Consider the following 16,061-nt stretch of genomic DNA (forward strand, 5'->3'; position numbering starts at 1 on the left):
AGTTTCACCAGATAGGCTGTATTAGGTTGGTGGGTGATTGTTCCTGTCTCTGTGTAGTTTCACCAGATAGGCTGTAATTAGGTTGGTGGGTGATTGTTCCTGTCTCTGTGTAGTGTTCACCAGATAGGCTGTAATTAGGTTGGTGGGTGATTGTTCCTGTCTCTGTGTAGTGTTCACCAGATAGGCTGTAATTAGGTTGGTGGGTGATTGTTCCTGTCTCTGTGTAGTTTCACCAGATAGGCTGTATTAGGTTGGTGGGTGATTGTTCCTGTCTCTGTGTAGTGTTCACCAGATAGGCTGTAATTAGGTTGGTGGGTGATTGTTCCTGTCTCTGTGTAGTTTCACCAGATAGGCTGTAATTAGGTTGGTGGGTGATTGTTCCTGTCTCTGTGTAGTGTTCACCAGATAGGCTGTAATTAGGTTGGTGGGTGATTGTTCCTGTCTCTGTGTAGTTTCACCAGATAGGCTGTAATTAGGTTGGTGGGTGATTGTTCCTGTCTCTGTGTAGTTTCACCAGATAGGCTGTAATTAGGTTGGTGGGTGATTGTTCCTGTCTCTGTGTAGTTTCACCAGATAGGCTGTAATTAGGTTGGTGGGTGATTGTTCCTGTCTCTGTGTAGTTTCACCAGATAGGCTGTAATTAGGTTGGTGGGTGATTGTTCCTGTCTCTGTGTAGTTTCACCAGATAGGCTGTAATTAGGTTGGTGGGTGATTGTTCCTGTCTCTATGTAGTTTCACCAGATAGGCTGTAATAAGTTTCACGTTCCGTTTGTTGTTTTTTGTATTTATAAGTTATTTCATGTGTCACCTTTTTTCATTAAAGTCATGATTAACCACTACGCTGCATTTCGGTCCGACTCTCTTTCAAAAAACGAAGAACGCCGTTACAACAATAAATACATAGTAATATAAACCATTGTCACGCCCTGGTCTTAGTATTTTGTGTGTTCTTTAATTATTTGGTCAGGCCAGCGTGTGTCATGGGTTATTGTGGTGTGTTTTTGTCTTAGGGGTTTTGTGGGGTGTCTACGTAGTCTATGGCTGCCTGAGGCGGTTCTCAATCAGAGTCAGGTGATTATCGTTGTCTCTGATTGGGAACCATATTTAGGCAGCCATATTCTGTGAGTGTTTTCGTGGGTGATTGTTCCTGTCTTTGTGTTTGCACCAGATAGGGCTGTTTCGGGTTTTCATTATTTCATTTCGTTAGTTTTGTAGTTTCTGTATGTATAGGTTTTCCTTCATTAAAATATATAATGAATCATCATCACGCTGCATCACGCTGCATACATAGTAATATATACCATAAATACATAGTAATATATACCATAAATACATAGTAATATATACAATAAATACATAGTAATATACCATAAATACATAGTAATATATACCATAAATACATAGTAATATATACCATAAATACATAGTAATATATACCATAAATACATAGTAATATATACAATAAATACATAGTAATATACCATAAATACATAGTAATATATACAATTTAGCAGACGTGTTTATCCAATGTGACTTACAGTCATGTGCGCATCCATTTTACAAAGAATCAAACCTACAAGCGTGGTGTTTCAAGCACCATGCTCTACCATACTTTACCAACTGAACCATAAAGGACCATAGCTGTTCAGACAAACTATTCCCTAACTCCTTTGATAGTTATAATTCAGACAGCATATCCTGCTGATGATGCACTTGACAGTGTGATTGGAATGGAATGACAGTGAGTGTGCTGCTGTACCTGCACATTTAGTTTAGCACCTTGTGTACAACAGAACCTAACATGACAGGATTCCAGACACTCCTCACCTCACTTAAAACCTTTTTCTGTTGTGGGCTAAATCAGGGTCACACAGAGGGTTTCTTGATAGCCAAATCTACTTTGAAACAAAAGTATACACCTCACACACAAAGTTATGAGCATAAAAAAAGAGAGCATGTCAGATATAGAGTTGGAATGTCTTATAATTTGAGTTTGCATCCTAAGATTACACTTTAAATACATCATAGAAGACTGAAATATAACAAAGTCGTTTGACATAGAAACATCTGATTTTCAGCTGTAAAAAGTAAAACGTTTGTTATAAACTGGGTGGTTCGAACCCTGAATGCTGATTGGCTGACAGCCGTGGTAGATCAGAACGTATGCCACGGGTATGACAAAACATTTCTTTTTAATGCTCTAATTATGTTGGTAACCCGTTTTATAATAGCAATAAGGCACCTCAGGGTTTTTGGTATATGACCAATATACCACGGCTAAGGGCTGTGTCCAGGCACTCCGCGATGCGTCGTGCATAAAGAACAGCCCTTAGTCGTGGTATATTGGCCATAAACCATACACCCTCGTGCCTTATTGCTTAATTATACAATTATGAAAATAGGAATAACATCCCACTCATGAGGCCACCAGTCATTTGACTGCAGGAAAGGGTTCTAACCAGTTGCTGGATCGGTGTTAAAGGTATCACTGTAGAATTTCTGTAAACTCCCAAAACATGCTTTTCTACGTTCAATTGTTATTGGATCACCTGTATAAATAATGGATAAAAGTGTAAAGAGTTCAAATCTACCCCCAAAAGCCAGGAAATACTATGACTACTTTTTACTTATGTTCTCTTTCCCTCGCCTCTCCTCCTTCTCCACCTCTCCCCTCTCCTCAGATAGGACACTTCAGATGAATGAAAAGCAAGGGAGAAGATAAGGTGAGGGAAAGGTGTAGAAAGGTGTAGAAGCTTTCTCTCGCTCTCTTTCTCTCCTCCTCCTCCTCTCCCCTTGCTTTTCATTCATCTTGAATAGCCCAGTGTAAATTAGCATGTGCTAGCAGCATTAGCCAAGCAGAGGCAGATGTGAGCCTCTCTCTCCGCACAGCCAGATTTTGGAGCATCAAGTCGAGTGAATCCAAGACTTTTATCTTCTTTAATTATGCTAATCATATGCCACAGCTATTTCTTATCAAGACAGAGGGAGATATGTTTTTTTCCCCTTCTCTCACTCAGGAATCTGAGAACAGGCTTCACCAGCAAACAGCAGTTTTTCAAAGATAACCCCAACATTCTATGGAGACATATAGGAAAACACATGCACTCCATCAACCTGACTCTAACTGGACTACACCAATCCCCCCCCCCCCTCCCCAATCTTCACCCACCGTTTCCCATCTTTCTTCATGACATAGAATGACCTTTAACGTACAGAACAGCAATCTGATCGCTTCTTCACCCCGTTATATCAAGTCTAATCAATTGATCTAGGATGAAAGGTCAATGTATTTGGGTCTATGGGAAAGCATTGCGTGTGGTAAAAAAGAGGCACACTCCTCTACCTATTTATTTGGACAGTGAAGCTACAACTTTTAATTTGGCTCTATACTCCAGCATTTTGGATTTGAAATCAGACGTTTCCTATGAGGTCGACAGTACAGAATGTCCCCTTTTCTTTCAGGATATTTTCATACATCTCTGTTTTACCGTTTAGAAATGAACCCACTTTATGTATCTAGTCGCCCCAGTCTGAAGTTTTACAAGTGTTTGGACAAATTTACCCATATGTGTATTAAAGCAGTCAAAAGTTTAGTGCTTGGACTAATATTCATAGCACGCAAAGACGACATCAAGCTTGTGACTACGACACTTGTTGAATGCATTGGCAGTTTGTTTTGGCTGTGTTTCAGATTATGTTGTGCCCAATAGAAATGAGTGGTAAATAATGGTATTGTGTCAATTTGGAATCACTTTTATTGTAAATAAGAATATAATGTTTCTGAACACTTCTACATCAAAGATCCAGTGCAGTCAAAATGCAGTTTTATCTGTGTTTTATATCATATTGTTACAACAGCTGATGAAACCAACAGTGTAAAAGTGTGAAAACATTTGATCAGTGTCAATCACATCTACACAGGACCTTCTAATCAGCAGCTCCGCGTGGGTGGGAGTTTCGGCTTTCCATGGTGACATCACCATTGGTAATAGACCAATAAGAAAGAGAGTTCTAAACCTCTCTGCCAATAACAGCTCGTTTTCATTTTTCCCTTCCCCACTCAGACCAGTCTCACACAGTCCTAAGGAAAACATGTTTTTTTTTCTTCTTCTCCCTATTACAGTAAGGTACTTAATTATAACCCAGAAATGATTTAATAGTGGCATAAAAAACGACTACTTGTGAATGTGGATGCTACCATGATTACGGATAATCATGAATGAATCATGAATAACGATGAGTGAGAAAAGCTATAAAGGCACAAAGATCATACCCCCGAAAAAATGCTAACCTCTCACAAGTACTAATATTAAAGGAGGGTAGCATTTCTTGGGGGGGGGCTATTTAAATGCCTTTCCCACTCATCATTATTCAAGATTCGTTCTAGAGTATCTGTAACAAGGGAAGCATCCACATGAATGTAGAAGTGATCAGAAACATATTGTTGTTATTTACAATGAAAGTGACTCAATTCATTATTTGCCATTCACTTCTATTAGGGCACAACATCATCTGAAACACAACCGAAGCTATTTGTTCAAAATGTAAAACAGTGTCCGAGGACAATGTTATGGGCCAATGGCAAAACAATACATAAATCGTTTTTTTTGGCAGTGTATTTTAGGAACGGAAAGAGGGATGGCTACACACAGAATGTGGGTTAGAAAATATATATTTTCTCTCTCTCCGTGGAACATAATTCTGCAGATGACATCCAAAGTAAAAAATGCTCCTACATATCACGGTGCTGCGGGCAGCGTTCCCATCACCCCTCGACCACACACTAAAGTTGATAGTGCTATTAAACCATGACCCAGCCGAGGGTACACTCCATACAGCCTATCGGAGAACAGAGTGGATATCAAACCAAGGTGGTCATAAACCATGAGCTGCTCGGTTAATGGGAAACCAGCCAAAAGATGACTCAAAGTCAAGGCTTCTCGCGGCACGCAGAGGGAGGTAATTGGGAGGATTGTATTCAACAGTACAGATTAGCCTGTCATGCTTATTCACCTTCCCTCTGCTACCCCCTCCAGTACCCCCGCAAACAACACAGTTACTAGAGTACTCTGATCGAAAGCTGTCAAACTAAATCTCCACACCGGCAGTTTTATATATATGTTACTACAGCAACACATGTCGTTAGCCTGCCGTTAGCCTGCCGTTAGCCTGCCGTTAGCCTGCCGTTAGCCTGCCGTTAGCCTGTCGTTAGCCTGCCTGTCTGCCTGTCTGCCTGTCTGCCTGTCTGCCTGTCTGCCTGTCACCATGGCTGGAGGCTAGGAGCTGATAGCACCATACTTTGTGTGCTAAGGAAATATATGATGTTATTTAGTAGCGAGGGTGTGAACAGACTGTTGTTAGACATTTCGGTGAAGCAATTGAACTCCTGAATTTTGCCGTGTCAACACCATCACTCTGTTGCCTTTCGGCATGTTGAGATTGCTCATGTAGTGTGAATACTTAGTGTTGATTCTTACCTGCAGTGAAGTTGTAATTCACCGAAAATCCAATCGCCTCCAGTTCGCCATCAGAAACAAATTTTACCCAGAGGTACCGTCCGCTGCTCCTGATGAATGGAGGGATGGTCTGGCCACAGTAGCGTCCGATTACTGGGGAGAAGCCAAAGGGGCCGTCCCGCACCTCAATGTTGTCAAATTTACATTCCCATGAAGGCTCGATAGAATACCTCTCATTAAAGAACAGATGAATGCACAGCCTGGGAGGAGCTGGAGGAGACAGAGAGAATAGATAACACAGATAGTGAATATAATGCTCATACTGTTTATCGTATATCTAGCTATATTACATAATGCTGTAGGCCTATAGTGGCACAGCGGCTCCTGAGTAGCGCAGCGGTCTAAGGTACTGCATCTCAGAGCTTGAGGCGACACTACACCCTGGTTCGAATCCAGGTTGTATCCTAACTGGCAGGGATTGGGAGTCGCATAGGGTGGCACACATTTGGCCCAGCGTCGTCTGGGTTTGGCTGGTGTAGGCCGTCATTGTAAATAAGAGTTTGTTTTTAACTGGCTAGTTAAATAAGGCATATAACACATGGCGAACACGGGAAGCGGCATTAAGTAGTGTGATATTAAGATTTCTTCCGGTAAATGCCCCTTTGGGTGTTAATTCATTTTGAATCATTTAAATTTGCAATGTAGATAGATACACACTGTATGTTGTCTTGGAGTGACCTGAATGAACCACTAATAAAACACAATCTGTTGTGACTTTTTTGTGACCACTGATCAACCTCTGATAAAAATGTTGTGTTTTTTTTATTTTTTTTTACCGGTGAAACACGTTCCAAGTATTTCAAACAAGCATCTTCTATTTCTATCCTAATTATCAGTATGGGTAAAGTCTGGTTGCCTCGTTCCACCATGCTGATCTCACCAGCTTACATTCGGTCAGGTCAGGATGGTGGAACAGGCTAAAAGTCTGGACCATCATCCACATCTATAAATCCAGTTCAGTCTAGTACAAACCAGATAATATAGTTCTAGTATAGTTCCTCCTGTCCAGCAATAGTCTCTCAATAGAAATGCTCTTTCGTGAATTCATTTTGTTAATATCATCAGGGCCGTAACCTAATCTCCCCCACTGATGAATCAAATATAAACCTCCCGGAACTTAAATTAAACGCCTGAGATTGTAACTCGCCGTCTGATTTCATTACCATCGTCAGACTAACATCAACAGCACAGCAACTGAACTGGCCAATCCCATCAGTTCTACTATGAACACACCTCAACAGCTGGTCCAGATTTCTCTCTGAAACATGAGGAGAGACATCCATCCACAGAGCAACTTCAGCCCAACCATATTCACTGACGCCTGAACTCAAGGAGACAAACGAGCAGTTTAACAGACAGATGGTTTAAATTTCTCGCCTGGATCTAAGATGATAAAGATTAAGGTTTCTGAAACACTATTTCAGCGTCTGATTTCAGTGCTAAAAGGCAAAATCAAGGGACCAAACTCTGTATTCGTTATTCCTTCCGTTGAATTGAAATAAATGCACTATTTGTTTAGAGGATGGCATCTATTGATCTGAACAAATGACATACCTGGCTTTACATTGAGAATAGTTAGTTACTGTGCCAACTATTCACCTTCAATGATGTAAACACACTCTATTCCTGGGGGGTATTTGCTGGGGTAGTTGGGAGAAGTGAACAGTCCCCCGTCTCCTTCCTTCACCCAGGTGCCACATTGACCTGCAGGCTTCACTCCCGAATTGTTCTTCACTGAAAACCCAATAGCAGAGTGAAGTTGATTATATAGATATATAGAAATATATAGAGAAATATATATATATATATATATATATATATATAGAGAGAGAGAGAGAGGGGGAGAGAGTGAGAGAGAGGGAGATAGAGAGAGAGAGAGAGAGAGAGAGAGAGAGAGAGAGAGAAGAGTAGTGATAGTGATAGAGTGCCTTACATGCTTCCTTCTTCGTTGCCCCAGACAACCCAAGTATGAGTAGACTTGCAACAACTGCAACAAGATAAACACATTCATTTTGTTTTGTGAATAATACAAATGTCTTTATTTGCATTCATTCAACATAGATGTAGGCTAGGCCTATGACATAATACTCTGAATAATTCCAAATATTGCATTTATCATGCATGGCTAGAATGTTACATTGCCCTGTTTAAACGGGTTTTTAAATCAAAATATGTAATTTGGAAACAATTGACTCCAAAGTTTCTCAACTTTTTGAATAGAATTGGATGCGGAACGAACAGCCAAACATACACACCTATTACACTGTACCATAGATCAGACCCGGGCAACACATAACTAGGCTTTAATGCCCTATTCATCAAACACATTGAAAACCTATTCACCCGCAGACTTCAGGCTATACCATAATGTATCTGCATGTAATGCTATGGAAAAATAGCCAACGTATGCTGCTTTAATAGTACAGTAGATGCCATACAAATTGTTAAGGGGTATGGTTGCATGAATATCACATTCGTTACACATCTCCCACTATATGTGAATTGACAGCTATAGGCAACTAGAATTCTACGTCAACTCATAAAATCATGAATATTGGGCTAGCCTAAGCTACACAAAAGAAGGTGTTCGAGGAAGGCGCAAGGCAGTGTATTATGTTCAATAGAAGTGACTTACCGTGAAGGAGGCTGTGCCCATATACCATGTCTGTACCTTTCACAGGGGGCTTTAGGCTCAACTAATTCCATTTAGATAAAGGAATACTTCAAGAGAAAACGATTCAGATCTAAGGTAGATGCAAAATGGACAGCAAACCGCAATACCATTCCACCTTCCCAAAAATAAAATAGAAATGTATACAATTGATAACCTGGCAAATGTCTTCCTCGCAGTTCTAATTTATTGAATGAGAATATCAAAATTCCAGAGAGAAAAAAATCGCAACTACTAGTCACCAGTTTCATATAAAACCAAAAGAAAGTCTAAACATTTGCCCGAATTCCATCCAAATGGTTCCAGAACCTTTTGGTGCTTCTGCTGCACTGACCGGATGAATAGGTCCGTCATCAGCCTTCCCTGATCGCTGCACCTTTACAATCTTCCGATGAAACAGATTCAGGGTGAAAAAAACGGTAGCTTTAGTTGTTATTCTTCTATCCCTTTACCTGGAAACAAAAAAAATCCTAGTGGCGCGTGGGCATCCATCCTCCTAAACACATTCTCCGAACTGTTTGCACTATTCCACGATGCGTAAAGCCTCCGGCTATCAACTTAGATAACAAAAGTCGCAACGTGAAAAATAGTGTTTATCTCATCCTTTCTTCATCTATTCCCTCAAGCTACGAGGAGTGTTCGTAGAGCAGTGTTTGTACAGCATCCCCCAGTCTACTCCGGCGACTGGCTGGTTTCTCACGCTCGCTCTCTCACGCTCGCTCTCTCTCTCTCTCTGCACCCACCAAGAAAGAGTTGATGCACATTATCGCATTCCTCCAACCGTTGGGTCATCTATTCGTTCCTCTAACAACTGGGCAAGCTTACAAACCATCTTCATTACAATTGGACCACACTCATGCAAACAATACTGTACGAAAACGAAAACTAGGCTACTTTGTTTCACGAATATAATCGAACTTCCCCGATGTTAGCGCCACGGAGGAGTAGAAAAAAACTACCGGGAGGAGGTGGTGGGTGTTTCTTTAAGACGCGCTCGCTCTTTCTCTCTGCAAGGAGACTGCAGAATCCAACACCTCAGTCGGCGGCACTCTGAGCGAAAATGTAAAAGGTGAACAGAAAAACGCACCCTGTGGGAGGAAATGGAAGAAACAAGCGAGAGCAGATAGATGTCAGGATACCGTAAACTATATCAGCAACTCCAGGTAGAAACACCTGACGTATGGAATAGATTGAGTGACTATCTGCCTCCCGCCAACATGGCGAGGTCGGGTGGATTAGAATGTAGCGATGCATATGGACACCACAGCTCAATGCATTCGGGAATTGCTGAACATCCACTATGACGGGTTTTTTATCTTCTGTTTTGGCCAAATGTCGATTTTTCTTTTGTATAATGTTCCATTCATAGGTAAATCCTGGCTCTGATTGCATTAAGCATTACTGGGTATTTCCAGTGTATTTATAATAAAATAAAATAAATAATTCACATGAAAATTGTATGTAGGGCTATAAATCCATCTACATATTTATCTTCCCCACAAAAATGGCAACATTCCATACTTTTCTGTTGTCTGCATGGAGAATAAAGCCTTGTTTATCTCCTTGCTGTGCTTTCGGTAGCCTAGCCTAATGACATCAATCAATGCTAGTGCTTATGGAGCTAAAAACAAGATCATTCTCCACACACGATTTTGCTGTTGATTAAACCTGTTTTCTATTAACAATACCCATCTCTTCACTGCCTTTCCAATTAACTGCATTAATGCCTCCTCCCCCTGATCCTCTCTCCCGACTCAACTCTGCATGGCATGACAACAGCAGTTCAACTGAGGTCATTGAAGTTGCCCGTTGTCTCTGCTCTAGCTTGGATCTGGACAATTTAGTGAGCAAGGTCAGAGAACTGAATCAGACAGAATAACATATCAGTGATGCTGTTTCATCCATTATAATAACTGACTCAACAGATTCTGCTCAGGCCATGCTGATACATCATCACTGGTCCTCTGACAAGATGGCACAGGAGTGTCACCACAGCATCACGTTCAACCTCTGTTTCCCCCCTACAATTGATATACAACTAACTGGTCTAAGGACAGTTTTGTTGTTTAGGTGATAGTCATTGTCGTTTAGAACTAAGGATAACTGATCTTGAATCAGCTGTTACAGAGGAGAGCTAGCTAGCTAGCTTCGTTAATTTAGTCTCAGGTGAGGGAAGTGTTGATGCAGTGGTGCAAATGTAATTTTGTTTTTAGAGATGTTTGAACTACAAATGAACTGAAGGGGTATGAGGAAGACTGCTGTTTAAAATGTACTCTGACAGTAGAATAAAAATATTTGTATTTTAATTTAGCATCTTGGGTTTGTCTTCATTACGCCACTCTTTGCATTTTGAGAGAAACAGGGAGATAAGAAAGAGAGAGAGAGTGAGGCAAAAAATAAAAATTTCCACAGGGCTGTGGGGTGAGACAGGGATTCAGTTTAAGCCCCACCCTCTTCAACATATACAGTGCCTTGCGAAAGTATTCGGCCCCCTTGAACTTTGCGACCTTTTGCCACATTTCAGGCTTCAAACATAAAGATATAAAACTGTATTTTTTTGTGAAGAATCAACAACAAGTGGGACACAATCATGAAGTGGAATTACATTTATTGGATAAACCTTTTTAACAAATCAAAAACTGAAAAATTGGGCGTGCAAAATTATTCAGCCCCCTTAAGTTAATACTTTGTAGCGCCACCTTTTGCTGCGATTACAGCTGTAAGTCGCTTGGGGTATGTCTCTATCAGTTTTGCACATTGAGAGACAGAATTTTTTTCCCATTCCTCCTTGCAAAACAGCTCGAGCTCAGTGAGGTTGGATGGAGAGCATTTGTGAACAGCAGTTTTCAGTTCTTTCCACAGATTCTCGATTGGATTCAGGTCTGGACTTTGACTTGGCCATTCTAACACCTGGATATGTTTATGTTTGAACCATTCCATTGTAGATTTTGCTTTATGTTTTGGATCATTGTCTTGTTGGAAGACAAATCTCCGTCCCAGTCTCAGGTCTTTTGCAGACTCCATCAGGTTTTCTTCCAGAATGGTCCTGTATTTGGCTCCATCCATCTTCCCATCAATTTTAACCATCTTCCCTGTCCCTGCTGAAGAAAAGCAGGCCCAAACCATGATGCTGCCACCAACATGTTTGACAGTGGGGATGGTGTGTTCAGGGTGATGAGCTGTGTTGCTTTTACGCCAAACATAACTTTTTGCATTGTTGCCAAAAAGTTCAATTTTGGTTTCATCTGACCAGAGCACCTTCTTCCACATGTTTGGTGTGTCTCCCAGGTGTCTTGTGGCAAACTTTAAACAACACTTTTTATGGATATCTTTAAGAAATGGCTTTCTTCTTGCCACTCTTCCATAAAGGCCAGATTTGTGCAATATACGACTGATTGTTGTCCTATGGACAGAGTCTCCCACCTCAGCTGTAGATCTCTGCAGTTCATCCAGAGTGATCATGGGCCTCTTGGCTGCATCTCTGATCAGTCTTCTCCTTGTATGAGCTGAAAGTTTAGAGGGACAGCCAGGTCTTGGTAGATTTGCAGTGGTCTGATATTATCGCTATAGTTCAATATTATCGCTTGCACAGTGCTCCTTGGGATGTTTAAAGCTTGGGAAATCTTTTTGTATCCAAATCCGGCATTAAACTTCTTCACAACAGTATCTCGGACCTGCCTGGTGTGTTCCTTGTTCTTCATGATGCTCTCTGCGCTTTTAAAGGACCTCTGAGACTATCACAGTGCAGGTGCATTTATACGGAGACTTGATTACACACAGGTGGATTGTATTTATCATCATTAGTCATTTTAGGTCAACATTGGATCATTCAGAGATCCTCACTGAACTTCTGGAGAGAGTTTGCTGCACTGAAAGTAAAGGGGCTGAATAATTTTGCACGCCCAATTTTTCAGTTTTTGATTCGTTAAAAAAGTTTGAAATATCCAATAAATGTCGTTCCACTTCATGATTGTGTCCCACTTGTTGTTGATTCTTCACAAAAAAATACAGTTTTATATCTTTATGTTTGAAGCCTGAAATGTTGCAAAAGGTCGCAAAGTTCAAGGGGGCCGAATACTTTCGCAAGGCACTGTATATCACAGAATTAGCGAGGGCACTAGAACAGTCTGCAGCACCTGGCCTCACCCTACTAGAATGCTGATGATCTGGTGCTTTTGTCCCAAACCAAGGAGGGCCTACAGCAGCACCTACATCTTCTGCACAGAATCTGTCAGACCTGGGCCTTGACAGTAAATCTCAGTAAGACAAAATAATGGTATTACAAAAAAAGGTCCAGTCGCCAGGACCACAAATACAAATTCCATCTAGATACTGAGGCCCTAGAGCGGCTATTTCCAAAACCTAGGAGTACCAGCAATGCCGTCGGGGATACGCCAAATAAAAATGTGATTCACATTTTCAAACAGCCCATTGAGATAGCCTAATCAAATAATAAAAATCCAATCACATTAACCGCTACTCTCTCGCGGGAATCCCACTAACGGTCTGTATGTATGTAGCCAAATGTAGCTGCTGCTCATTCCGTTCGCTCGAAAATGTATGAATGGTGAAAAAAAGGAAGGCCCGCATCCATAGAGACACTTACCAGCTCTACTGGTAGTAGTACTACCACCAGCGGTACTACACCTGCACCTGTTGACGACACAAGTTGTTCTGCTTCCACGAGCACATCCAATGCTAGCATCAGTAATTCTACATTTGTTGTTAGCCCAGCTAGCATGGACACTGACAGTTGTGAATCTGATGCAGCCAAAGAGCTACTGCCCCCTTACTCTGGAAAGCACCGAACAACAGACAGGGACGGTGGACCATCAAAGAGGCACAAATATGATGAGAAATACATTGATATGGGGTTCACTTATATTGGGAGTAGTGCCTTTCCTCAGCCACAGTGTGTTATACACTACGTTAAAAAGTTTGGGGTCAATTAGAAATGTCCTTGTTTGGTGAGCTACCGATTGGCTAGGACAGGCAAGCCCCATACTATTGTGGAGGACTTCATTCTTTCTGCTGCCGTGGATATGGCTGGGACAATGCTGGGGGAAAAGGCCAAAAAAACTATACAGACAATGTCTTCATCAAACAGCACTGTTTCACAACGCATCAGAGACATGACAGGAGATGTTTTGAAACAATTACTGTTTCGCATACAAAAGCCAGTGAATTCTATGCATTACAGCTGGATGAGTCAACAGACGTGGCGGGCCTGGCACAGCTCCTGGTATATGTCCTTTACGTTTATGAGGGGTCAATTAAGGAAGACATCCTCTTCTGGAAACCAGGACCACAGGAGAGGATATTCTTAAAGTACTGGACAGCTTTGTGACATCAAATGGACTTTGGTGGTCAAGATGTGTTGGTATCTGTACTGATGGTGCAAAAGCCATGACAGGGAGACATTGTGGAGTGGTAACGCGCGTGCAAGCAGTAGCTCCCGACGCCACTTGGGTACACTGCAGGATCCACCGAGAGGCTCTAGCTAACAAGGGAATGCCTGATAGCTTGAAAGACGTTTTTGACACTACAGTGAAAATGGTTAACTTTGTTACAGCAAGGCCTCTGAACTCTCGTGTATTTTCTGCATTATGCAATGATATGGGCAGCGACCATGTATCGCTTTTACAATATACCGAAGTGCGCTGGTTATCAATGGGCCTGTTTTTTGACATGTTTTTTAAATTGAGAGATGAGCTTAAAGTTTTCTTTACTGACCATAATTTTCACTTGTCTGAACACTTGCATGATGATGAGTTTCTCACACGACTGGCCTATCAGGGTGATGTTTTTTCTCGCCTGAATAATCTGAATCTAGGTTATGATTAAGAAGTTGAAGCTCTTCTCTGTCTGCATTAACAAGAACAACACACAGGTATTTCCATCATTGTATGATTTTTTGTGTGCAAATGAACTCAAGCTTAAGGACAATGTCAAATGAGATATAGCGAGCTGGGTGCGCAAATACGCAGGTACTTTCCCGAAACGGACGACACAACCAACTGGATTCGTTATCCCTTTCATGCCCTGCCTCCAGTCCACTTACCGATATCTGAACCAGAGAGCCTCATCGAAATTGCAACAAGCGGTTCTGTGAAAATGGAATTTAATCAGAAGCCACTGCCAGATTTCTGGATTGGGCTGCTTTGGCAAATCGGCTGTTAAGACATTGATGCCTTTTTAAACCACGTACCTATGTAAGACGGCTAAATAAAGAGCAAAATTATTGATTATTATTATATTATTATTTGTGCCCTGGTCCTATAAGAGCTCTTTGTCACTTCCCACGAGCTGGGTTGTCTTATGAAAATCTTATGCCTAATTAATGTATCGTATAGTGTGTGTGTGGCAGGCTTACAATGATGGCAAAAAACAACATTTGCGAGTATGCTGCCCCAGGGGCAGCTGGAGGTTGAATGTTTGAATGTGTGCGGAACTATAAAAGTTTGGGAACCACTGCCCTAGAGCACACAAAAAAACTATACAAACCTCGGCCTAAACATCAGCGACACGGGTAATTTCCACAAAGCTGTGTAAGATCTGAGAGACAAGGCAAGAAGGGCCAGTGGTGGAAAAAGTTACCAATTGTCATACTTGAGTAGAAGTAAAGATACCTTAATAGAAAACGTCTCAAGTAAAAGTAAGTCACAAAATAAAATAAACTCAACAAAAAAAGAAACCTCCCTGTTTCAGGACCCTGTCTTTCAAAGATAATTCGTAAAAATCCAAATAACTTCAGATCTGTAAGGGTTTTCTTTAGGTGAAGTAGAGGAGGACCAAAATGCAGCGTGGTTGTTATTCATTGTACTTTAATAAAGAAACTGGACACGAATAAACTAACACAACAACAAACGTGCGAAAACCTAAAACAGTCCTATCTGGTGCAAAACACAGAGACAGGAACAATCACCCACAAACACATAGTGAAACCCAGGCTACCTAAATATGGTTCCCAATCAGAGACAATGACTAACACCTGCCTCTGATTGAGAATCATATCAGGCCAGACATAGAAATAGACAAACAAGACATCCAACATAGAATGCCCACTCAGATCACACCCTGACCAACCAAAACATAGAAATATACTAAGCAAACTATGGTCAAGATCTTCATTGTCTTGTCCCGTCCTGTCCCGTGTAAATAGCGTTTTCGTCGTGTAATTCGTATATACTGTATTTAGTATTTATTTTAATCTCACTTTCCATCTACTGACTGAATATACTCTACTGCAACCCGCCTCACCCAATGTGGTATGGATCTGCAATTTATATACTATTGAACCGGAACCCCCATCAGCAGCTAGCCAGCTAACTAGCTAGTAGTCAGTTAGCCACTGCTAGCGGTCTTCACCGTTAACTCGGACACCAGCCAGCCTCAGCTCGGTCAATACCTGCCAGTATGCACAGCGCGATATCAACCCAGAGCATATCGGACTGCTTTTTCCTTACCACATCCCCGGATTCCTACCGCAAGCTCAGAACCTTAACACTGGATCATCGCAGCTAGCTAGCTGCAATCTGTGTGGCTACTCCTGGCTAATGTCTCTGTCCCAAAGAAAGCACCAGTTAACCTTGAGCTAGCCTCGAGCTAGGCCCATCTCCCAGCTAGCCAAAGAGGTCCACCAGCTAATTATTGGGCTACAATACATCTTTTGCCAATTTGCCTGGACCCTTTACTGCCGACTTGGAGCCCCGCCGATCAGCCCCACAAATCAGCTGGTCTAGACAATCTGGACCCTCTCTTTCTAAAATTATCTGCCAAAATTGTTGCAACCCCTATTACTAGCCTGTTCAACCTTTCTTTCGTATCGTCTGAGATCTCCAAAGAATGGAAAGCTGCCACAGTCATCCCCCACT

The 16,061-nt window shown here is 41.5% G+C and overlaps 1 protein-coding gene across 1 annotated transcript; it reads right to left on the minus strand.

Annotated features, from left to right (window-relative positions):
* Positions 1 to 4,801: 4,801 nt before the first annotated feature.
* Positions 4,802 to 9,497, minus strand: LOC109900113 (neuropilin and tolloid-like protein 1). Its single transcript, XM_031835030.1, has 5 exons — positions 8,152 to 9,497; positions 7,450 to 7,503; positions 7,116 to 7,250; positions 5,478 to 5,726; positions 4,802 to 4,839 (listed from the first exon to the last, which is right to left on the minus strand). Exons 1-5 carry the CDS (start codon positions 8,177 to 8,179, stop codon positions 4,802 to 4,804), a joined length of 504 nt encoding a protein of 167 aa, XP_031690890.1. The 5' UTR covers positions 8,180 to 9,497.
* Between the last annotated feature and the right edge of the window lie 6,564 nt (positions 9,498 to 16,061).

The sequence above is a fragment of the Oncorhynchus kisutch genome, linkage group LG11, assembly GCF_002021735.2.
Source record: "Oncorhynchus kisutch isolate 150728-3 linkage group LG11, Okis_V2, whole genome shotgun sequence".
Lineage (NCBI taxonomy): Eukaryota > Metazoa > Chordata > Actinopteri > Salmoniformes > Salmonidae > Oncorhynchus > Oncorhynchus kisutch.